At 44.1% G+C, this 25216-nt stretch overlaps 1 protein-coding gene and 2 long non-coding RNA genes across 3 annotated transcripts in view; 2 read left to right on the plus strand and 1 right to left on the minus strand.

Moving 5' to 3' along the window:
• The window catches only part of CDKN2C (cyclin dependent kinase inhibitor 2C), a 5578-nt gene extending 3110 nt beyond the window's left edge, over positions 1-2468 (plus strand). The window contains 2 exon segments of the mRNA XM_055814786.1: positions 296-301; positions 541-2468. Coding sequence (XP_055670761.1) covers positions 296-301; positions 541-905 — 371 coding nt within the window. The 3' untranslated portion in view covers positions 906-2468.
• A 2530-nt stretch (positions 2469-4998) lies between these two features.
• On the plus strand, positions 4999-25120 carry LOC129785221 (uncharacterized). Its single transcript, XR_008748902.1, has 3 exons — positions 4999-5105; positions 15208-15318; positions 15422-25120. It is a non-coding gene; the product is annotated as an uncharacterized LOC129785221 (long non-coding RNA).
• Positions 5129-15544, minus strand: LOC114010555 (uncharacterized). Its single transcript, XR_008748903.1, has 4 exons — positions 15457-15544; positions 15063-15131; positions 5710-5871; positions 5129-5543 (listed from the first exon to the last, which is right to left on the minus strand). It is a non-coding gene; the product is annotated as an uncharacterized LOC114010555 (long non-coding RNA).
• Positions 25121-25216: the final 96 nt, after the last annotated feature.

Below are 25216 nucleotides of genomic sequence, written 5' to 3' on the forward strand. Positions count from 1 at the left end.
CACATTCTACATTTGCTGGTTGCTGAGGTAAAATATCTGTTCCTCAGAGACCCTACATTTGATGTTTAACGAGATTAAACAGTGATGCAAAGGTGTCTCAATCCTTAGACAAATAGAACCGAACCCATACTTAATTTTCATACGTTAAAAAACTGAGATAACTCACGTTACATTAAAAAAAAAAAAAGTTATTATATCCCCAGTTTACACCGCCTATATCAGGCATGAATCTCTCTGAGACAGAAAGCTATTACTACCGAAATGATAACATCTTTCACAATTTCACCGAGTTTAGTAAAAAATACGGGGGGGGGGGGGGGGGAAAGGGGAAGAAAAAACAAAACAAACAAACAAAAAAAGATTTTCTGGTGTAGCATCAGTTTTCTAGCGGCGCTCTTCTGTCTGTTTTAAATGAGGATTGTGCCGGAGGATACTCGGAGATAAGAAATTGGGGATCGAAGCCCAGTGCTGAAGCAAACCCCCCCGCCCCCTTCCCCGCGGTATTCAACTCTCCTTTTTTCTTTCATAGGTTATGAACACTCGGGAACCCCGAAATTGCCAGGAGGTTGCTCGTTAGCGGTGCCAACCCCAACCTGAAAGACAGTACTGGCTTCGCTGTAATTCATGATGTAGCCAGAGAGGGTTTTCTGGACACTTTGCAGACTCTGCTGGAGTTTAAGGCTGATGTTAACATTGAGGATGATGAGGGCAACCTGCCCTTGCACTTGGCGGCGCGGGAGGGGCACGTGCGGGTGGTAGAGCTGCTGCTGGCGCGCGCCGAGTGCAAGGTGGGCCACCAGAACAAGCGGGGGGCCACCGCCTACGACCTGGCCAAGCTCTACAAAAGAGCCGCCGTCGTCAAGCTCCTGGAGGACAGCAGCTTCTTCCCTGCAGCCATGAATTAAATCCAGCCCGGACGTGCTCTCCTTTGGACATGAAGGCTTTCAGCCGCCTTCATCTTCTTTTCTTCTTCTTTTTTTTTTTTTTTTCCTCCTCCTTTTTAATAACAGGCGTTGCAACTTTCTATTATTTTTTTTTTCTTTTTAAACAGCTGATAGTTTAAGTCTCAAGAAATTCTGGAGGTGGGGTTTTGGATCATGGTTTAAATCCATGCTCCCAGCAATTTCTGCCACCTGCCATTTACGAAATACAGACTCAGCCATGTATATGTTGGTCACTCATACCTAGTTTTCCACTATGAAGTTTTTACGATTTATTTTAGGTCAGTTAAGCCATTAATACAAGAGCTACATATTCACGTGCTTAATATTGCTGGACTTTTAAGAAGAGGCAATAGCTGACTGTGATCTCGCCCACCTCTGGATGCGCAACCCCACCCCCCCGTTCCCTTCCCCGCACCCCCAACCCACCCCCCTGCTCCTTGGGGCAGGCTGCAGAGTTTGAAACCCTCTTCTGGATTCAAACAGCCTCCCAAGGGAAAACCTGCATCTCCCTGCTCGGGCAGAGCTTGAAGTCAAAGGCTGCTTGGCCTGAGGACAGAGGACGGCGCTTAGAGGCTTTGGGAAATAGCTGCTGCGTTTTGACACTAACAAGAGCTTGTAGAAGTAGGTCACTTACTTTCTAAATGTAGATGACACTTTCCCCCTTTGTGTATTTAAACTTTCACCGAGCTGGTTTTGAATTTAGTTACCAGAAACAGTATAAGTGGTGTTTTTTTGGATTGCCAGAGGTTTTAAACAGCTCAGTTTTGTAGTTCGTGTTTACTGTGCACTGAAGGAGGCGTTTTTTCTAGTTTCAAAACAAGCAGCTGAGAACCGTTGTCAGAGGCAGGAGGATGGGAAGGCTGCAAGGCAACAACTTTTCTGGTCGCTTTGTAAGCCAAGTGCAGTTTAGATGCTCTTTAAGAAATATTTGCTTTCCACCAGCTGTTTTGCCTGGAAATAAATTACTTTAACGACAGATGCATCTCACGAAACAGGAGCATTTGAATACAGTGACATTTAGGAAGCAGCATGTTTGCTATTCGGGAATTTATGTTATTGCTTGCACCTAAAACACAAATTAACTATTGGAACATTTACACTGCAACACGGTTGAGAGCATTGGTCACCCTCAAACTCATTTACCTCTCCAGCTGCAACAGGAGCTAAGGATGCTCAGCACCGTATAGGGAAGAGTTTAGGATGAAAATTTTAACATTTGTACAGGAGCAAGTTGTGGGACAGATGGGCAGTTTGAAGTGCTTTATTTTGAATAGTCTAAATTTTAATTGTGCAAAATAGAAGGTGTTAAATCAATGCGAAATGGATAGTACTTCAAATAGCACTTAAAAGAGGAGGGGGTGTACACTAGTTTTAGAGTTTAGCTCTTAAAAAAAAAATTTTAGCCCTACAGAATCAGTTACTACCGTTTTCAAGTAAAAAAATAATTTGCTGAAACTGTCTGTCACGTTTGCTATCCGCTCTGTCACACTGCTGTGTTTTCTGATTAAAAACCTCTGTGAAATACTCAGCCTTGCGCGCCTGTGTTACCATGTGCTGCTCACAAGGGCTCCAGGGATCGCTGACCTCCGCGGCACGGCTGGGGAAATAACCCGCAAAATACCCGCTATCGAGAGCGTTTAAACCACCTGAAATATTAAACCCGAGCAACGTAATCCGCAGGTCCCCGAGGTGAGGTAACCCCAGCCACCCCCCGTTGCTCCCCGCCTCCCTTTCCTCGTGTCCCGGAGGATGCTCCGAGCTTCTTCCCTCTCCGCAACCAGTGCCCTGCGCTCCTCTTGGAAAGCAGGAATCCGCGCTGCCACCAGGATTTCTCCCCTTCCCTGCTACAGCAGAGGTGCACACCAAAAAGGTAATATTCGTCCTTCTCATTTTTCACCTGTGCTACTGAAAAAAAAACAAACTCATCCCAGATCCGTCCTGAGCTCCTTCAGCATTTAACGTATGCTAAACCGGAGCTTAAGTAGTGGCTTTAATAAACCAACTGCTTTTTCGAGAGAAATGCCCCGCCTAGTCAGAAATAGCGGCTTTTATTGCGTGCCAGAAGTTCACGTGTAAAGCCAGGGCATGTTACACCAGGGCCAAGCCTACAGCGTCCGCGGGGCAGCGCTCACTCCGGTGTAAAGTTATGTTCTGTTTGCTCTCACTGCTGCGTGTTCTCTGTAAGCCAGTTATCGGAAACAATATTATAAATTGAAATTCCTAAGTTAGATACTTCGAAAGAGAAAATTCTTCTCCGTTGACCCAGGAATTTAATAGGTTCTGCCAAAAGCTTCTGGGAAGCCAAAGAATTAAGTGAGGCGGTGGGTTAGGTGCAGCTCACCGGGTCTGCAGAGGAGAAGCCGTGCCCAGCTGCTTGGGGGGGGGGGGGGGGGGGAGGGAGGGGGGGGGCAGAGGTCCTGCAACAGCTCTTGCATGTACTGAGCGAGGGGAGAGGATAATATAAAGCAAACCGCACCAACAGGGAATCTTTATCCCGCAAAAGCATTCCAATATCGGATGTGGTTTCAGAAATTACTGTTGTGATATTTTCCCCCCCAGTGCTCTGACAACATCAAAAAGCCCAGTTTTACAAATCCACACATTTGTGAAAATGTCGACGGTAACGTTTACCCGGAGATGCAAAGCTGCAGCCTGTAAGATGGAACGAAATGTTTCTGAGAGCTTTTATTGAGACATAAACCAACTGACAAGTAAGTCTGCCAGGCAGGAGCAGGAGTTATCCTGCAGCAGCCCCGGAATGGGCAGTAAACAATATAGTATCGAGATGAGATGTATACATAGAAACAAGTAGAGCAAGCCGAGAAAAATGTGAAGAAATCGAGTATAAATTGTAGCGGTGCAGGGCTCCCGCCGAGCGGGCTGCCTGAGGACCCCGCTGGGGGGGGGAGCCCTCTCCCCTATTTCGGTTACACGGATGAGCAAAGCTGTCGCACTTGACCTTTGTTTCTAAATCATCCTCGGAACAACGGCGGGGGCCGTGGAATTCCTTTGGAAAAGGGGCAGATCCTAAAGCGATCCTAGGGGGAACGAGCAGCGTTGGCTCTGCGGCGGCAGCGGGACCCCGGGGGGGGGGGCGGGGGGCGCGAGGAGCGGCGCGGGCAGGGGGCCGCTGGCGGGGGGCGGCGGGGGGCTCCGCTCGGCAGCCGGGGCCGCGAACGGCCGCACGTTGGAGCGCACGAAGAGCCTCTCTCGCCTGTTTTCAGTGCGGGGAGAAGAAGGGGCTCAGCGCTTCATTCCGTGGCGGGATGAGAAACCGGCTCCGCAGCAAAGGGCAGCGCGGCCCTGGCGCCACGAAAGGGTTAAAGCGGCCGGACCCCACCGCCCGTTCGCGTTTGAAAGAGGGAAGGGGCTGCCGCAAGCGCACCTGGCGATCCACCGGGCATCCCGCAGCAGCCACGCACGATTATCCGCTTACTAAAGTGCTGAAATTCCCTGGAAAAAAAGGCGAGGGGAGGAAAGCTGGTGCTCTGCTCTGTGAGGGCTGTGACACTGCATGGCGGGGGGACACGGGACGGAGCGGAGAGCCGAGGGAAGGGGCAGAGCAGGGACGGCTCCTCACCGAGCCTCGGCAGCGCCTGCCCCGCCACACACGCATTCAAAATGTCGGTGCTCCCGGAGGGCTCCGCCGGGCTCCCCGGGGGGGTCGGGGCCGCCGGAGGTGCGGGGCAGGTCGGTCGGCCCCCGGGGAGCGCGCGCGGGCGCGGGGGCGCGGGGCCGCGGGGCGGGGGGGGGCCCCGCCGCGCTCCGAAACCGTTAGGTTGTCTCCTGCGGCTCCTCTCCCCTTTCTCTTCCTGTCCAAATATTTTTAAATTTACGCGCCTTAAATAACAGTCTGATTTTATTTATTTAGTTTCCTCCGCGGGCTCTGCCACCGCTTCGCCTCGGCCCCCGCCGCCAGGGGCCCCAGGGGCGGCCGCCGCCCCGCGCCCCCCTCCCCGCTCCGCGCCGCTCCGCGCCCGCCCCGGCCGCCGCCGCCCGCAACCCGCACTGCGCCGTCTTTTTTTTTATTTTTTTCTCCCCATTCTCTCCCCTACCCCCCCCCCCCCCCCCGCCCCCTTTTCCCTCCCTTTCCTCCCTGCCCGCAGCCGGGACCGGAGCCTCCTCAGCGTACCCCCGATGCCTGCGCAGCCCCCTGCCGCAGTGAGTACAGCAAAGGGACCCGCAGCTCGCCGGGGGGGTGTTATGGCACATAGCTGGTGCTGGGGCCCGGGCTGTGGCGGCGGCGCTCCCGCTGCACCTCGGGGCTCCCCCCACCTCCCCCCTCCCCCAAGATTTCAGGGATGCAGAAGCATCATCTTCCAGCGCAGCGACGCAAAAGACAGAAAGAAGCAGGTTTATTTCCAGGTTTCCTTAAAAAATGTGAAGCAAGGTGTATCTGCCGGCCAGAGCATGACCTTTTGTTACGTTTGAAAATTAGAGGCAGGCGAACGGGTGGCGGGGGTGGGGGAATCCGCGCTTCTTGGTTGCTGTGTCACAAAGGCGAGGAAATTCATCTTCGGGTGTAATAAACGACATGGCACGGTTGCGATCGCCAGCGGTGCCAAGCCGTGCCCTGCGGACCTCATCTGCAGAGCCCCACTCGGAAAAAAAAAAATAAAAAAATTAACTTCTTGCCATGGCACTGAGTGGTAAGATGGCTTCTTGCATTTCCAAGCAGCACCAAGTACAAATCGCCAGGGACGTTTTGCAGTGCTAAAGGTTGCTGCCTTTCATGTCGTACATATTCCCAGAACGTTTGAATTACCTTGCAGCCTGGTGTCAGTTACAATTGTGCGAGGTTCATCTTCAGGAACCAGGAGGAAGAGCTCCCTCCTCTGTGGGGCACTTTAGAATAACCTTGACCTTTTGTTAGTGCTTATCCTAAAAGATAAGTCATCCGGGGAAAGCAGGGAATGGGGCAAGGCACCTGCAAAAGCATAAGGGAAATGTCTCTATTTTTAAACTGGTGCTAAAATGGCTCCCTGAATCCTCCAAATCAAGGGACACCGAGGGGCTAAGGGACCAAGTCCGGAGCTCTGGCACAGTTCAGCTGGACAGGCAGAGGACCCTGTGTTATTTTCCTCAGCCCACGGTGCATTTTGTGCCGCTGGCCCAGCCGACCCTCCAGCTGCCCAAAAGGGCCAATTCCCTCTGAAATCAACTGAATCAGCCAAAAGTATAATCAGCTTTTCAGGGAAGTACAAGACCACTGAACCATGTTTCCCGTTGCATTTCTTTGTTCCTCTGTCACTGCTTTCTGATATTTGTAGAAGTAATTAGGAGGACCACTGGTATTTATGACTATTTTAAATTTTTTTTTAAAAAAAGCTCCCTTCTGTGTAGGAAAGATGAAACATTTTGCTTCCCAGTGCAGCCACTAAAAGGTTAAAACCAATTCACAGTTCCCTGGTGGAAGTTTTCCTTCAGAGCAGATAGTGCCTATCAAGATGGTCTGTCTTTCTCCTGTTACACCCCAGAGCAGGAAAAAAGAGGCAGCATTTACGTGGCAACACAGCCCTCTTGCTCCTCGACATTAAGATGATTATCAACACAATGATATTTTAATGAACGCTTTTGTACAGGGAGCTAATGAAGGTTTAAAGCAAAAGATACACAGCACCAGCCACAATAAAACACAATGCTCTGTAGGAACACTGAGTATTCAGAAGCTTTTGGGGGTCTGACCCTAATGAAGCACAAGACCCACCCTGGGTACACATCGCATTTACATGCAGCATGTACTGCAGGCCGGAGTAAGGGCTGCTTATTCTGATACAATTTTCTGATGAGGGAGGATGGCATGTTTAGGCCTGAAGTTATTAATATCTGTTCTGGTGGAAAGAGGGACATTTGGGCACGCTTTGTCAGGTGAAAAAGAGTGCTTTCTGCTTCGGATAGGTTACCACCGAGGGGATGTGCCACCGTGTGACTAGCTGCACTTCCACATGGGGCATGCCAGGGTGCGAGTGTATTGATCCCTCATGAACTTTTGCTTCTATTTAGTAAGGCTGGAGAACAGGCAGGGAAGATTTTCAGTCCACACTAGCTAGAATACCAGCAGGCCTGGAAAGCGAGCTGTTAATTGTGAATACTTCCTACAGAACGGATTTTTTTTAATTTTCTGAAAGGAGAAGTGAACTCTGCTCGAAAAAGCAGCTTTCTATCTGGACAGACCATAGTCCCTGAGGCTGTGACTGTAGGTACACAAACAAAGCTGTATTTAATCTCTCTTAAGCAAATTTTATAGGGAACATCTGTGAAAGAGAAAAGTGTATTTGTTTCATGACCACTGTAACTTTTAATAGTATCACCTCCTTGCATCAACATATATGATCTGAATAATGGGATGTCTGTGGATTTTTCAGATGTAATTTGTTTTAGCTCCTGCAAAATAAGGGCTGCAGACAAAAAGCTGTGCTACACCACGATATATTCACAGTATTCACAATCCAGCGCTGTATGCATATATTTGAGTTAACAGTTTCCTTCCTGTAAGAGCGTTTTAATTTATAGGAACATATTGTTTTGTGTAAAGAAGGTAGTAGATAATTAACTGTATTCATTTAATCTAATTATAGGCCTCTGAGGCAAAAAGCTGACACTTTTCATTGTGGTATATTCAGAGAAGTTAATTGAAAAAACATTGCAGCCACAAGGCATAACATGCCCATCGTATATTTGATACTAATTCTTTTCTCAAAAATGGGATGAATCTGATGCTCGCTGGAGATAAGGATTGCTGTTACTCACTCGAGTAAGGCAAAGTCTGGGGAAGCTCGTTATGCAATGCTGCAGTGCACTGCAATATCTCTGCAATTCCAGAGCTAACCACAGACAGCTTAATTTGCCAAATTGCGAGATGGTTTTGTAATGTACACAAGTATCTATTACAAATTAAGAAAAGATTGAATGCATTTTTAGCTGGGACGTAGGTCAGAATCTGAACAGAGATCTATTTCAAGAAGCAATGGGTCAATGTATCAGCTCCTAGCTCTGCTGCATCTTTAGGAGGAACCAAGCAGTGACAGCAGCCTTACCCCAGGAGCTGTTATTAGGAGTGTAATTGGGGTTTTCAAGCTATCGAGATGACAACTAGATAAACAGACAGCAGCTCAACACTTGCAACTCCCAAGTATATTGTCAGTCCATTTGCAGTTTCAGAGTATTTTTTCCTATCACCTGATACATACCAACAACTTAATCTTCTGATAGCAGTGCTACTTTCATTCTCAAAAGGAAAGTAAAGCAGCTCAGCTCTGCAGAGCTCGCCTTCCAGCTGACAGAGGACATGACAGACCAAACGTGCTGCTGGTGGGGAAGCCTTTGCCATTTACATTAAAGAAATTCCAGCTTGCAAGCTGAATCATCACATTAGAGGCACATATAACTGTTTCCCCTTCCTTTATCACTCTAAGAGTGTAACTCTGGTGTCTCTGCAGCTCTGGCAGTACCTCGGGGCAGGACACCTCCCTCTCCACCTCCAGCTGCTGCTCTCTCTCCCTGGCTTCTGCTCCAGTGACCTCCATTTCTGCTCTGCCCGTGGGCACGTAGAGGCCACCCAGCGCACCCAGCCCTCTCCACCTCTCTCTGCCCCGCTTTCCAGGTGCTGTTGTTCCTAGCTAGGGGGAGAAAAAACATGCAGAGGCAGCGCTGCCCATCCCTGTGATAAAGCATGATGCCTCATCATGGTGGTGCTGGTGCAAGCCCCCTTGGATGGCAAACACCCCCAGCGAAGGGCCATCAAGCCCAGCACAGGGCCTGGCTTTGCTCTGCCAGCGAGAGGCATTGCTGGCAGCCCTACCTATAATTTCAAAATTACTTAAAATATTTTCAAATATTATTTTGCAGAAATAGTTTTTCCTGTGGTTAAAAAAGCAGCACATTGTGCTTCAGGCACTTCAAATGCTTGTTAACAATGTCAGAGGAAGCCTGAAAAGTGAACAGATAGCGATGTGCGGTCACCTCAGCTCTGGAGCTCTGGCTCAAGAGATCCAGAATATTTGATAAAGCAGCTTTCTAACAAGAAAAAAAGCATGGCTATAGATGCTAGCCAGACCTGATTTCTATTCCTATACCATTACAGATAAATCAGAATTTGCATTGATGTCTGACTCAAAAAATCAGCCTGTTCTTAGAGTTCAGTCTGCACTCACACTCCTTCTCTCCCTTGATGCTCTTAACTGATCGTCCTCCTGCCTGGCTCCTGCCTTCTCCTCCTCCTCTGTGCTGTTTTGAGGTAACTCCCAGCTCTGGCTCTTCCACACTTTGTTTATCCACTCCTCCATTCCCTGGCTCCTGCCTTCTTGTGTTCTTCATGCCCTGTTTTCACCTCCTAGCTTCCTTTCCTTCATCTCCACATCCACCCTCTTATTTGTTCTTAATTATTTCCTCTGGCATCTTATCTTCATCTCCATTATGCTTATTAACCTCCTTACCTAATGTATCATACCCTTTCCCCATTGCCTAGCAGAATCTCATTATGTATATGTGTATAATTTTTTAATTATTATTATTATTTTGAATAATGAAGAACTGCTTCTACAACTGCTTTCTGTCTGTGATGCCCTATTGAAATCCTAGCACTGGTCAGTAACAGTCGTTTCCCTGGCATCTACTGCCTTCATCTCCTCCTCCTGCCTCTTGCTCCCTGCTCCCTCCCATGCTCTGCCGCTTCCAGGCCCCCTCCCAAACTCTTTCATCCTGGCCATCCGCGCTCCTTCTCTTGCAGCCTGGGCAGAGCAGAGGAAGGGGAGACATCGCATGCAGGAGGAGCGCACAAGTCGCAGAGTGATCTCTTAGGCAGGCAGGAGAAGAAATTGCAGAGAAATTGCCTGCTGCCTTGGGCAAAGAGCGTGCTGGGTTCCTGGGCTGGTCTGTGGAAAAGCTGCACGTGGTGCCTGCACGCCAGACAGCAGCCGAAGGCAGGGCGGGGCTCCGTCAGCACAGGCTGATCTTTGGAAAATTTAGCTGCCAACAGCTAACAATTCTTAACTGATCACGTGCAAACTGAGATTTTATGGAGTCTCATGGCTTTGTTACATTTGGATGCACATCTGTGAAACCACAGCAGCGGTGCTGCCAAATTCCCAGTCGCTGCTGAAAAGGTACATGGGTGAAGCTGGACTGGTGATGGTGCTCCATTTCAAATGCCTTCTGTAGAGACATGGGGATGCTGACACTTCCGAATGAAGCAACCGGATTATTATTTTTTAATATGGGCAAAATATTTTTTTAACCTTGTCCATGAAAATGACTACAGTGGTTTAGCTGGGAACTGCCAAAAATGAAACCTGGGGCAGATGCTTGGCTTGGAAAATCCCAGCCCAAACAGTTACAAGCAACTGAAAACAAGATGTTACTGTGAAGCACTGGACAAGATCAAGCAGAGCAGTTCCATCGCTTTGGCCTGAATGTGGAAGATTTTTAAGTGACCAGTAATGAATTTCTTAGTAATAACTTTGTTGAAAGAAGCAGAATCCAGTCAGATTTCACATTTTTGGGTGAAGACACTTCCTCTGAAAAAGAAAGGTTATGATCCAGACAGAGTGCTCCAATGTGAAGGGGGAGTGAGCTGGGACTGAGACTGGGAGCACTGGGATTGAGGGCTGGAGCAGTTTCTTTGGCAACAAAACTAACTTGAAAGGTCTACAGAAGTGCAGAAAGAGATGATCAAAAAGCATTCTATGGAGATGAAACATTATGGAGACAGCAGAGGGAAGGGGGGGGGGGGCGGGGGGAAGGAATTGCTTCTTCTGGGAGAGCATCAAAGCAGCAGAAAGGGAAGTCCAAATGTTTTGTTAGCTCTGGGGTTCTCAAACACCCTGGCTGTGCTCCGCATCTGTTGATGGATTACACCCACAGAGTAAAGCAGGTCCCCTTGTCCCCGTCCCCTTCCCCAGGGAAAGCAGAATCTAACAGGCCCCAGGGGTGCTCCCTACCTCCCGCTGCTGACTGACCGCCTTCATCCACAAACTGAGCACCGAGGCAAGTCGGGAGCTGCTCCATAGGTGGAAAATTCCCTTGCCTGGCAATGGCAATGGCAATGTGTGCCAGAGCAGCAGGCTGGATAGCCCAGGGTATTACCTGCTCCAGTCATCTGGCTTAAACGCTCCGCTGCATCCCTGCTGGAGATTGCAGGAGCAGGGTCAGGGCTGCAGCAGTTACCTGGAGTGCTCTTTTGCATTTGAAATTGTCATTCCATTTCTCTACTATCGATAAAAGGGAGTCACGGAAGCCCTTGCTAATACACGATGAACTGCCTGTTAATTTGCAAGTACATCCATTATTCTTTTGTCTTCAAAATTAATACTTTCAAATTCTTCTAGTGGATCGAATGGGTTGTATGTCACTTGACTATATGTTTACCTAAAAGATGTGCCCTAGCTTGAAAAGAAATTAATTCAGGAAGTCCTGTGGTCTTTGTTTTGCAGGAAGTCAGAGGAGGTGAAAATGGTGGTGGTCCCTCTGGCCACCTCACCCTCGTCAGCCTCCCTCTAGGAGTTTAGCAGCAAAATTACACTAATGCTGTAAACTGTCTGTGCAGTTACAATATTCTGAAATACCTTGCACAGCCTATGTTTGAAGAAGTTAGGGTGCATTTAAGCAAAATGCTTTATGTTAATGATTACGATTATATAAATTATGGTCAAAATGGTGACCTGTGATAACACTGCATGGAGAACAGTATGAAATTAAAACTAATCTAATTTAATAAAAAATAAAATATCTGTCTTCATAAGCACAAAGCTGAAAATTCTTGCTAGGTGCTGTTGTTTGGCATACAAGTTCTTTTGCTTTTCTTGAAAGTGCATGTGTTCAGCATGTTTAGATTTCTTTTCAGGTTTAATATTAAGCCTGAGCTGGCAGTGCTGCGTTCTGGGACCACCGCAACACTGACATAGTGTACCTGACTCTCCCTGGCATTTTATGCTCAGCACCTCCTTCCACTTGATACAGTTTCACTTTTTTTTAGCAGGAAAAATGAGGTTTAAGGATAGCAGAAAAATGGGCCTGACAACATGATCTAATGAACCACAAAGCAGCCTTCAAAGAGAAAAAGTAGCAGGAAGTTCTTTCATACCAGGTATTAAAAATAGCCAGCACCGAGTCCTGGAATGCACACAGCACTTATGTAACGATTTTTCAGTGACACGCATTAGGAAATATTCTCAGTAAATGTTTTTCCTTCCTAACACCCAGTTTACTTCTCTGAACTTTGGAAATTCTTCATATGGATGCTTCTAAGAAGTCTAAAATTATAACGTCCGTTTGAATAACCTATCAATTAGCAAGCCACGTAATGACACCATCTAATGGTACAATTGAAGTATTTGAGTTTAATATACCATTTTCATAATGGTATATTAAACACACGATGGAATCCAATTTTTTCCCCCCACAAGTTAGACTGGATTTATTTCTGACAATGCAGTAACTCTGCACAGGAGGTACCAAAAGAGAGAAATCACTGTGGGTACATACCTTAATTAATAAGAATACTAGCTTTCTTGGAGCACTGAGAAGTTATTAACCAAAAAGGGTTTCTTGTTGCTAGGTGCCTTTTATAAATGGCAGGCATCTGTGGGGGATGCCTGAGAGGAGCGGAAGAGCTGTATCTGGCTTCTACCATTCTGAGGAAACGAAATGGTAAATTATTTTGAAGAACATCTTCCTCAGACTTTTTCCCAGAGCTTGAGCAGCTTTCCCAGAGGCCTAGGTGCTGGATCTTTGCAGGGTAATTTCAGAAAGTAATAAAGGAGACAGAAAATAATTAAAATCTAACTTTCGTATTTTCAGACCCCTATTGTTTTCTTGGATTACTCAATGTTCAGAACTAATCTGCAGCATCCTCTGCCTTTAGCAAGAGTACCATGCAAGGAGGGCAGTATCACTTTCTTGCCTGCCCCAAACCTTGCCTGCCTCTTCTGGCTTGTCTATAAAAACACACAAGCCCTACCACAACCTGTAGGCTTCCACAGCCACCGTGAACTTATCACTAACAATATTAGTTTCAATTTACACTTCAAAGACAGCAAAATTCCCTGATGTGAAGGCTCACACATCTCCCCCCCGCCCGCCCCGGGCTAGTACCTAACTAACATACAGCATCAGCATTTCCCAGGTTGCCACATATCAGGATGCACCCAAAAGCACAATTATGGGCAGTTTTCATCACCCACTCATGTCAGGGATGGAGAGTGATAGGAAGCATTACGGTGGGTCAAATTCTGCCCATATTTTGGCTTCTACTAGTAAGTTTTTCTCAATTCATGTAATGCAGATTAAATACCAGGAGATCCTAAATGGTCAGATAGGACCATGGTAAAGCAATGTCAGTCTTTTTTTTTTTAAGATGAGCAGAACTTCACTCTTAGTGTTGGGTCTGGCTTTCCTGAGATGTCTTTAAAATATTTTCAAAGCTAAAAAAGCTTTTTTGTGGAGCAAGTTAAGCTCCACGCTGTTCTTTTTGAGAACACAGAAAAACCTGGCCAAGGTACAATCAGATAAAACTTCTGATTTGTTTTCTCTTCTTACTGTTCTGCAGAATGACAGAATTTAAAAAATCCTTATCTGACATGTGAAAAAACTGTACAACAGTTAAAATATTTAATGATGGAAAGACACATAAATAATAAAAGCAGGAGAACAAGTTAGCCTCTTGTTTGATAAAATATTAAGAAATGGGGAACTCATCTGATAAAATGTTAAGAAACATCTTAATTGGCAGTCTGAAAGAAAATGAAACAGGGCATACTGAGTCTGTGTCAAAAATCTGTATAGAAGAAGAAGGAAGCGAGCATCAGAGCTGAGCTAAAATTTCTGCTTTTCAGAACGACAAAATTTTTTAAGATCAAGGTGCCTTTAAGGCCATAAAACGAAAGAAAAACTGATTAAATTATCAACAAATCCATATGCTTCTAGATGCTGTTATACAAATATATTTCTGGGAATCCAGTGCCTAAAGAGTAATTTGTGAATAAGTCAATACTTATTTTTCTACACTGATCCATAGGCAAGGCTCGAGCTGCCTGCGAGGGGAGGAACACTGCTTCATGCATAGTACCCAGCAGTGCTCCGCATCACAGGAACACTCTCATCGCTCAGCCCGATTAGTTTACACGAACCGAAGCAAAAAAACGTTCTGTATTTTCTTACATATTTTACAGCTATTTTCGTACAAGCAAAAATGCCTTAAATGAGACTTTCTCAGTTTTGAGGAAAGGATGTTTTAGAGCAAAGAGAGAATGACAGGCTTGTGTTAGATCTGACTTTTCTGCAAGCTGTGCTTCACTCAGTTGTTTGTGACTGTTTCTGAGTTTTATTGGATATACTCACTTTTCATACAAGATTTGCTGTCACTGAATGTGATATTCGAGGTCAACATTGCAAATGTGTTTGTAAATGAAAGCTGCTATTTTGGCTGAATTTAAAACCTCAAGTCTTTTCTGTCCCTAAACAAACATGGGAAACCTTATTTGCATATTCAGAGGAAAAAATATTTCCTTCTTTTTCCAAAATTTGCTGTGATTTTCCTTTTGTTCACATACCTTTAGTCTCTTTGTTAAAGTTGCTGACATGTCTAAATTAACAACTCATACTGCTGTATCCACAAATGGGGCAAATTTGAGATGACCTATGAAAGCTCTGCCACACCGCATGCTCATTCCTTTCCAGAAGGACAGGGGTTATCCTGCAGCACCAAAGGCTGCACTTTTGTGGTGGGAAGAAATTCTGAATTTTACACTGTTTGCTGGCTGTGCAAAACCAAAGAATAGACAATACCATCTGAGCTTGGGACAATTAACAGGATGTCTTTAGAATATTTTTATTACGTTAATCTTTTCTTTTGCTTGAGCTGGCATTCCCCTCGAGAGGAAGAGAAATGATGCTGAGATGATTTACTATTGCAAATTAATTCTATGGTCTATTTCCTAAGCGTTTCATTTGGCCACAGCAACCTGTTTAACTCAGATGAGTTGTCAGAAGGTGACATAAAAGAGAGACCAAGTTCTTTAGAGGTGGCCAGTACTTTTAGAGGGATGAAGGGAAATTACTGCTTTTGTCCAAGTAAAGCCTCTTCTAAACAGGGTAAGGGGAAATCAAGTAATTTAGCCTCACCAAAATTCATGCTACTTGAGATCTTCTGGAAATGTTGACTGCAGAGGAACTGTGGACTGGAACAGAAGACTGTAAAAAAAAGTCAAGCTTTATATGGCAAAAGCATATGAAACATATAGAAAAAAGTTTTTCCTTCTCACTACAGATAAGCCCCAAATTTGGAATGTAAGTTTGGGATAGGAACTGGGATAGAGACACCTGCTCAAAGCTGTGCCATCTGCTTGCAAGGCAGCTGTCCCTACCTGCACCAGCACAGGTAAGTCCACGGCCAAAAGGCAAATACATCAGGTCCCTGCTGCTTCCAAGTCAGCTGGTCTGAATTCGACCTTTTACAGTGTGGTTTGTTTTTTCTTTTTTAGCTCTGGCACTCTAGGAAGCATTTCCATGTCTGTACCCCTTGTCTGAGTCCACTCCTGGTCTGTGGGCCTCCACGATGAAGCAATCCTGGATCCTTAACCCACTGCCTCCGACTTTCCCAGCCTGCTGCCTCGGTTCTCCTCTCACAGCTGTAGGGATTTCAGCTTTTCAAAGTCCGGTTTGATTCAGTCTGTCAACACAGGAACTTATATTTGGCATAAAATCTTGTTGGGACCACAAAGTTATAATTTTATAGTTAAATACATCATGTTTTTCTGGGAAAACTTAAAGGCAGTGGATAATGGAGGCAGATTAGGATTTGGCAGTTTATCAGACTCTCAAGGAAACTCTCCCTGAGTAAATGCTCTTTCAGTGGGAATATTTACGGTTCAGGAAGCAACACTTAAAATTTTCCTTGCCATGAAAGAATTCTGCACAATCCCATAGAAGAAGGTGGCGAGTTACCCCAAAGACGACTACCCTGGTTACTACCTGTAACGATGCATCCCTCTTCCATGAAACAGGCAGGCGTAAGAAAATACCTCTGACAGGGAATGACTCTTTGAGAGCAGGACATAGACATTTTAGTTATAGGGAGCAGAAGACTAACAGACATGAATACAAATTTGCAGTGGATAAAACACTTATCCTGGTGCATTTTGAAGAAAATCTGTTCCTGTTTTGTTAGCATGTCCTAGAGATGACTTCTTTTCAGAGAATTACCTTTCACCATTTTAGATTTCAGAGAAGTACGATTCCCAGAAGTTCAGGGATTCTTTTCACTGAACTGACTTTGAAGAAAAGATCTGTTTCATTCTGTGCCTAGCCTCTTCCCTTTCTGTCTCCCCTTATCATGTTTGAGAAGCCAGTACCACCAGTGGCATCCACCCTGCAGGCTCCGTGCCCCTGCCAGCCCTGCAGACGGTGGGCAGGAGCAAAGCTCCTTGCAGGGACTGGGCACAAACTTGCTTTAAATATTACTGAAAAATCCTAATCTGAATCTCGGTACCAGATACCCATTCATTTATTAAAAGCAAATACAGCAGACAACTAATGGTGCGCTTTTTCTATTATTCAAACCTGCTGCTAACAATGAAGAAGATGATGTCATTCCCTGGATGTGACAAAGGACTAATATTATATGCAGTAAAAACAATGAGTCAACAGTTTCTATGCCCTTGAGGTCAAAGCATTCAACAGCTTGGAAAGTAGACTGTTCTTTTTGTGCACAGAACTTGTAGTTGTATATTAATACAAAATTTTTTAAAAGCAAGATATAATTAAAAAAAACACCCATACTTTTTCAGTTTCAAACAGGATTTTTCAAATTAAAAGTCCAATGGACATATCTTATAATATAAAGTAACCGATACAAATTTTGCCCAGATATTTCAAGCATAATATTGCAAACCACTTTTTTTTTTTTTTTGGTCAAAAATACGTCATCATCTATGTTAAGTTATCGTTTGTGTGATCTTGAGAGGCACTTTGCAATTCCCAGTAACATTAGTAAGAGCTGTGAGTATTAATACAGCAACTAAATAATACGAAATGTTCCGGAGCTATTTTGTAATGGTCTGAAAGATAAGAAAGACCTTTAACATGGAATTGTGGTTTGAGAGACAACTGAAAGCAAGGAGTCTAAGAACCAAAGTTTCCCAGATTTTCTGGGATACACGAGGTATGGACCAAAACCTGGCCCTCTAACCACAGCTGCACCTCGCTCAGGCGAGTGCAAGAGACACCTAGTGCCGACACAGATCCTTTCTTCAGTCAACCTAAATCATTATAGAGGATTATTATCTTCCTCATACAGACAGTGAAACCAAAGCACAGAGAAGTGACAGCTCAAGGTCATTTAAAAGTCAGGAGAGTTTGGAAAAGAACCCAGATTTCTCAATCCCTGCCCAGCGCTCTGCCCACTGGGCTTCGCTGCCTCACCGAGAATCGGCTTGATACGGCTCCTTTGTGAAACCAGACCTGATTTAACAACTTCCCAAAGTTTTCAATGCATCATATGGTTGTCTATAACAATTTTATTTTGTGGAAAAAACAGGCTTGTCTGATTAGATCGGGCTGCTGACACACGACCAAGTGCAAGGGAATCCTAGGCCAGTTGCAGTCACTGTTCCTGTTGTCCTTGCAGAGCACATTCAGGGACAGGAGAGCACACTGGATTGTACCTAGATGGGCTTCTGTGTGGGACGAAATATCATTTTGCCTGCGCCAATACTAGCTGACAGTGTTTTGCCTTAAAATGAGCCTTAGTGTGGAATAAACAATATTCAGCATCCTGACCATTAATTGAAATTAAACCTCAGGCTCTGAATCCCAAGGAATTTCTTCTGGCACGCTGACAAAGGCTATGCAAAGTTTTCTCGGTATATGCTGACCTCTTTATTGTGTCACCTACAAAAACGGGTTCAGGCATAACTGGTACAGTAGTTCCCAGGCCCAGGTGATTACTTACCCAAAGTATGGAAGAGCACATCTGGCAGGGCCGCTGGTCAGCATCCTGGCAGCTTTGTTAAAGAGCTAAGTGCAAGAGGCATGGCTCAGTTTGATCTTTAAACTCTGTGTCTTCTAATGCAAGAAACTCTTATCTTTTAGACGTGTAAACATTTAAACCCTAAAGGTATCCCAGGTGTTTCAGAGTTCAAGCAAGACGAGGAAGGTTCTGTGTTGTCCAACAGCCACGAGGGCTGCAGGGCTCCACGCAGCTCCTTGCAAGCGACAGAACTCACGGGATTTTAACAAGGAGGACGTGCTAGGGCACTTCAGTTGAAACATACACATTTCCACGGAAAATTCAGTGACAAGTTGCTCTTATAAACTGAAACAAAATCAGACAAATTTGAGACAAGGCAAAATGAAGAGACTAAAGGAACTTACAGAACGTCCTCTGGATAACTCGAGCTAATTACAAATCGTATGGCTTGTAGGGCCGGGTATTTTCATTTCCATTGCAATTGACCCTCCATAGTCTTCATTAAGGAAGGACACAATGATTTTGATGTTGTGTAAGAGTGATGAAACATATGTGAAATTGACAGACGTTAGAACCCCTTTTTGAAGTCACGAGCTATTTCTGCAGGCAGCATCTCTCACTGCTTAATGAAAGCCAGCGCCTGAACGCACTGCAGAGTCACGCGTGCTGCAGCCACGTTAGGTGTGGTGTTCCACAGAACACATGTGTTTGTTCCTTTCCCATGACTCACACAAATGCAAATAAAGTTATTATTGGTCTATTTAATAAATAGACCTATGAAGAAAAAAGTGAAACGTGGCTCATATCTTACGGTGCTCCCAGAAGGGATCTTTTCCTGACCTTTGCTTTTAAAGCCCTGATCCCAGCAACACACTTTGAAAACTTGCATAACATTAAGTATTCCAAGTACTATTGAAGCTGCTCCTTTGTTAAACAGGATATTACAAGTTTAAACCAGAGACAGGGATTCCTACTCAGGAAAATACTGAAGGTCGTATTTAAAATTAAGCATATCTTCATATTATCTTGCAAATGAAAGCTTACCTAAGCAGGTGACACTTCCAAAAGAATACTATAATGAGCCCCCCCAAACGCAAAGCCATATTAATATTAACTTAGAGGCATCAACCACACTGTTATATCAAAATTTTGCTAATACGAGATCTGACAAAACTGAAGTTCTGTTCAGCATTAGTTTGACTGTCAGCACAAAAATTTCAAACTAGTAGCATTTATAAATTCATAAAGACAAATGTACTCTGAATGTTAAATAATCTAGATAGGAAATGACAAAAAGCTGTTAATGAAATTGTGCAGCATCATTAGGCTTTGGGCTGCTTCGCGTATGTGCTCACCACGTCGCCATTAGACCTGTTAGTAGGTCAATCCTTTATTATTTGTTGCAGCGTCTGTTTAGAACCTCACTCATAACTATCATTTCGACAAATCGATTTAAAAAACAGTTTACACAGTATAGCATGATATTATTGACCTGTAACAGTATTGCAAGCTCCAGGATTATGAACAGGAAAAGTATCAAATAGCATCAGCTCTAATTCTGATTTTATCCCGCGATACAATTGACATCAGCCGCAGTATGGATATAGGTTTAGCTATGGCCCAGAGGTTTATATTTTTGGGGTGTATTAATTTGTTTCACAGTTTTACTGTTACTTTCCTCCTGTATTAATACAGGCAAGAATGTTTCATAATATTAAAAACCACATCCCTGTTTAGCTGGAAGGCCTTTTGAAAGAACATCATATGCTGTCCTTTATTCCATAAAGTTAATCTTTGTCTTACTTTTCTCTTCCTTGGTAATTTTCTATTGTTGGTAGGAACAAGAGGGAAACTTTAGACCAAGTTTAATCTATTTTCCTATGTGAAACAAAGTAAGAAGTAGGCATAGCATGCATAATATCAATGTTTTGTCAGTTAAATGTTGTCTGTGGAGAAGGGGTTGGCATAGCAATTCCAATGGATCCTCCTTCCCTCTTCTGGACACATCCATACCCACTTCCAGGAGGGAACTTGGGAGATCCCTGGTTTGATCAGTATTTTTCCTAACTGCATGGTCAGGTCTGAAGCCTATGCTGTTAAAGAGAAATGGCGCGAGAGGCTCTGAGAGGGCCCCAACGTACGCCACCTCTGATGACCCCAAATCCCGCATCCCGGGAGCAGCAGCAGGAGCAGATGCCTTTTTTCCAGTCAAGGCTGGAGCCAATCTGTTCCTGAATGGCAAGACAGGGTTGGGGGTGTTGGGTGGAGAACAGGCCTGTTCCCGAATCCTAATACTAGACCAGCAAGCACAGAGGGACTCAGGTAAATGGGAATGGTGGGTAGGCTTTCCTAGCGAGCCGAAGGAACAGGGCAGGATTTTAGATGGGATAATTTTCCTGCGGAATACATCATCTGCCCGATCAGTTAGAATTATTACCCAAGCAGAGCATTCTACATAGCTAGAAAGTTATTACTCATTCTCAATAACAGAAACCCCGCACTGTGGTTTCAGTGACACACTGACAATTTATTTTGATCTTTCGTGTATTTTTAGATGGAGCTGTACTGTCTCCTTCCTGACCATGGATCAGAGTCCATACTGAAAAAAAATATTTTTAAAGCGATTAAGAATAAAAGTTCATGTGAATTTACTTGTAAAGGCTGGCTATGGCCTCCTGTAATGAATTGGCTTTTTTCCCCAGAAGTCTTGCTCAGTACTAATTAGGAAATTGCCTACTTTCTTTTGTAAATGCTGTATTCTGTCTGAGTTTTTTGACAAGAATAAAATACTGCCTTTTAAACAGGGGTGGATGTTATCACTTCAAACGTGCTTATATGTATTTCCTGCGCTTAGATACAGCCTAGCAATAACAATACCACAATTACCAGAACGTATAATCTATAGTGCAGCCCTGTGTAAATCAACACATAGCTGAAGGAGTCGCACACATCCTGCAGGATACCACTGCCGTTCTTGATTGTTTCCGGTTAACGCTGTGCATCTGCAGGATGATTTCTGAGATGTGTGCTCAGGCTGACTCCTTATTTTGACTACTGGAAGTAACCTCCTTCTAATATTTAATGGGACCTAAATATAGATTTAGGTATAGACATAGAGCTGAAGCATATTTTGTTCACGGTTGACTATATGGGAAACCACAAAACCAGACTTAAGAGGAAAAACGGTTTTGATGTTTTAAAAATGCTCAGGGATTTCCAACAAGAATGCAAAATCATTGTAAACATTGCAAGGGCAAATGTTCAGAATTTCAGTTTGGTTGTTAAATTACTAAAATAATGCATACCTGGGTTTTACACACGGTGGAAACTTAAATGTATCATCTGAGATGTTCTGCCATTCCCTTTAGAATTAAGCATCGTTTCTTCTTTATGTAAAATATCTGAAAAATGCAGACTTTTGAAAGTAATTTTATGAAGTCAAAGAAAGAGCTTAGTCCAAACTAAAACAGAACTACATAATTGTAATTGCAACACACACTGCAGCCATACACTGAGAACTATCTTACAGGAATACTCTGACCAAATGCCACTGTCACGATTCAGTTAGTCCAAACTAACTACCTGGACTGACTGGCTCAGAAATTAAATCTAGTTGACCTGTTCAGTGACTTCGTACTTTTAGCTAGTTCTCTGACTTTTCCAAACAGATGTTCAAACTGCTGCAAAGTTTTAAAATACTGTAAACCACTTCAAAATATAATTTTAAAATATGATCCTTTAAAAAAAAAAAAAAAAAAAAGTGGTGGCAGTTGTGTTATTTGACAGCTTCCAGAATTGGACTCCATAAACTTCTGACTCTCGTTCTGCTTTAGAGCTGGGACTCAGACCATCTTTCATGGGTATTTATACTTTCCACTGAGTCTCTTACAAGCCACTAGAATTTCAGTATGTTTTAAAATAATAACGTAGCAATTTAGAGAAAATATGTTATGCAAACCCTGTTATTTTTCTCTTTCTGATACAGGTCTACCATACCAAACAGATTGCAGCAGGAAGCAACAGTCAACACAGTGCTTTTAAATTATCCCTTTTTCTTGCTGCTTTTGGTACAAAATAACATGATGAGTAAATGACTATCTCTTGCAGAAGCTCATAGGGTGCTTCAGCTCTTCTGGGACACGTAAGTCTGCTACAAAAGAGTGTAGCCGTTCAGATCCACACGAAGAACTTCTTCCTGTGAAACTTACTGACTTTTCTGTACTGGGTGGTTAATTCCTGTGCTTGTTTTACATTCCCTGTTATTGCCTTTTATTTTCTCTAGTCTGCCTTGTGTAGAAAGATGCTCAGAAAGTTGCTCCCCTGTCCTAAATGCAGTTTGGTATGGCTGCTTTTCTAACCATGATTGAAGAAAAAAAGACTACTACTACTACTACTAAATTTTACCTGTATATACCAATCCAGCTGTTTTCATACCAGGTCCCTCTGTGCACTTTGTACCCCTCTGGAATTAATAGTCAACTGTACATTATCATATGGCAGGGTAATAGTGAAGCTGGCTATCCCTGCAGGCAGGAAAAGGCTCTGAAAATCAGGCTGCAATGTGCCACAGCCACCCTAGGGTGACTGCGTGGAAGCTGGCTTTGTTAAAGCTGGGGATGAACTATTCTGCTTGCCTGGATGCAGGCGGACTCCTGTGGTACTGCTGCAAGGACTGGGCGTACATCTCCTTGTGCTCCCCGTGAGAAAACACATCGGTGGGGCACGGCCTCTGCACTGGTAGCTCTGCTAGGACATGCGCAGCTCTGCTGGCCTGAAGTGTTTACAGATCCAGTTCTACACTCTTCCTCAGCCCGTCTGCTTAACCCTGAGCCGCCTCTTCATCTCTGAGCACGGTTTTGGACTGTCACAGGTGTGGGGTGGTGCTCCCACGCAGACAGCAGGCAGACACAGGAGCGATTTAAAAAAAACAAGCTTGCAAACCTGTGATGTCCTTATACATGCAGATGATATCATGCTTCTAAAATAATTATTAATTCATTAATGATGCAGATACGTTAGTTATAAAGGGCAGGCAGAATTATCAAATCATATTTGTCTTATTTATTGCTAACTTTTTAGCTGTGGCACCACCTTGTGGACATTACTACATGGAATGAAAAGGTGGCTGGTGGCAACAAAAGCAGCTGGAACAGAGCACGCATTTTTGAAAAACGACAATTATATTCACACATGATTTGCTAAAGCAGCATAAAATAACTAAATTAAAAACCGATTCCTAAAAATCCCCTCATGAAACAAAATGTATAATAAATACTGTCATCAGTGCAGTTTTTACCAGCTCTTCTGAGCATCGGCCAAGAAGTGCGGTAGCCTTCAAAACTATTTTTGTTCCTTCTTGATTGATTAACTAGCAGCATCTGAACCCCAGTCCTGCTGTTGCTGTGCAAACAGACACGACTTGTGCACGTATCCTAAGCAACACGGCTTGCAAAATCAGAACCATACTACTGAACACATGGAGAAAACCTTAGGTCCTACTCCATAAATGTAAACTCAACAGTGAGATTAGTGTCCAAGCTAAGCCGCAAGGAAAATAATCTCCGACAGAGATGAACTGGTGGATCTTTTAAATGCTTGCTGAAAAACAAAACGAAACAAAAAACATATTTAAATTCCACTCTGTTGACATTAGATTCCCAGAACCTTTCACAATGGAGTAACAGGGTGTTACTGTTCGGAGTACTCCATCTGCTACATGGGCGAATCAGTAAAGCACAGAGGAGTCAGAATTTTAAAGAGGAGATCTCCAGGTTGTGTACAGCCTATATCCAGCCTGCATGTGCTTATCTGTATTCCCAAGGTATTAAGCTTGGGAAGCATAATTAAACATTGAATTGCGTTTTCTATTTCAACCTCTTCAAAAAGTAACTGCATGCAACTTGTTATTTACGTATCTACATTTACTAAGCATAAAGGGAAGGTGGAGGAGAAGACAAAGACTTGGACCAAGTTTCTCCCCTCCTGGATCGTCAACAGACTGTGCTGAACTCTGCCTGGAGATCTCATGTGCATAAACCCTGGTGGAGAAGAGCAGCTTCTGTGTCTCCGGCATAGTACTGGGGCACAGACCCCTCATTTCATGTCTCTTCTTCAAATATGTGCCTTCACAAGCCAAACACTTCAGGCCCTTGGACTAACAGTGACCATACCACAGTCCCTTCCCAAAGTCTCCTTAGGAGTATATGAAAGTTCACCCACTGGAGCATTTCCATTTCTAGTTTAACTCTCTGACAAATATGTAACTATTAAAGCAAGGCACGGAAACCCTGCAGCCTTCAGCTGAGAAAACATCTAGCTGTCTCGGTTGAGTATTTTTTCTTTGTTAGACAGTATCTCTTTTGAAATGAAGTTTGCACAAGTTTCTTTCTTCTTACCTTTCCTGGATTTGTGTGCATTCACAAACTGTTCCCAATTCATCATCACAGTGATAGGAATAACCAGTAAATCAAGTTTTTGATTTGGCAGCCTCCGAAGCTGCTCCACAAGTGTCCACTGCTGTTGCGCCATTTCTAACTGGAGTGTTACAGCAAACATCACAGTTCATTAAATTGAATGAAATTAATAAACACAGGTAGTTAAAAAACTTACAGGGATGCCTGCCGAACATCTAAGGTAGCTTTTAGAAGAAGTGGTCTAGTGTTGAGAAGACCAAACCACTCTGGGAAGAAGCCAAGCACAGAACGTCTCAGCCTAGCCACAATGACATCCTGAGCACCGCCAGCCAGGGAAGAGAACTCGTCTCCAACGGAGTCTGCGGATCCTGCCCTAAGCCGGGGCTTACTGGGTCTTGGTGACACGTTACTCGCACGCATTGCACAATATAGTACATAGTTCTCAATTCTTACAGTTTCGTATCTTCAGTAAAGGAGGTAAATAACCACTGCTGCCACCCACTGCTGCATAGTCTCGGCAGAAGGGGGATGAGGAGTACAGACAGCCAAGGCATTGGTGTGGCCTCTGAAGACTTCTAGCTGAAAATAATCTGATTTACAGGTTTTGAACCGAGAAAGAAACCTAGATGACAATGAAATTCAGAGTCAAATCTACTCTTTGTTAAATAACCACTTCCCATAATAATGTTCATGGTCAGAGAAGTTACCAGCTGAAAACTGAAGACTGAAGGAGATGACAGGTATAGAGTTAAAATAGCTAAAGCAACCTCCGAGGTAGTCCATTCCATAATAATGTCACCCTGAAATAGATTATCAAGAAAGATCAGAATATACATCAATACAGACTTTTCAAAAGTTAGTTTATTAAAATGTTATGTAAAGCATTTAAATATATT

This window comes from Falco peregrinus, chromosome 10, assembly GCF_023634155.1.
Source record: "Falco peregrinus isolate bFalPer1 chromosome 10, bFalPer1.pri, whole genome shotgun sequence".
NCBI classification, from domain to species: Eukaryota; Metazoa; Chordata; class Aves; order Falconiformes; family Falconidae; genus Falco; species Falco peregrinus.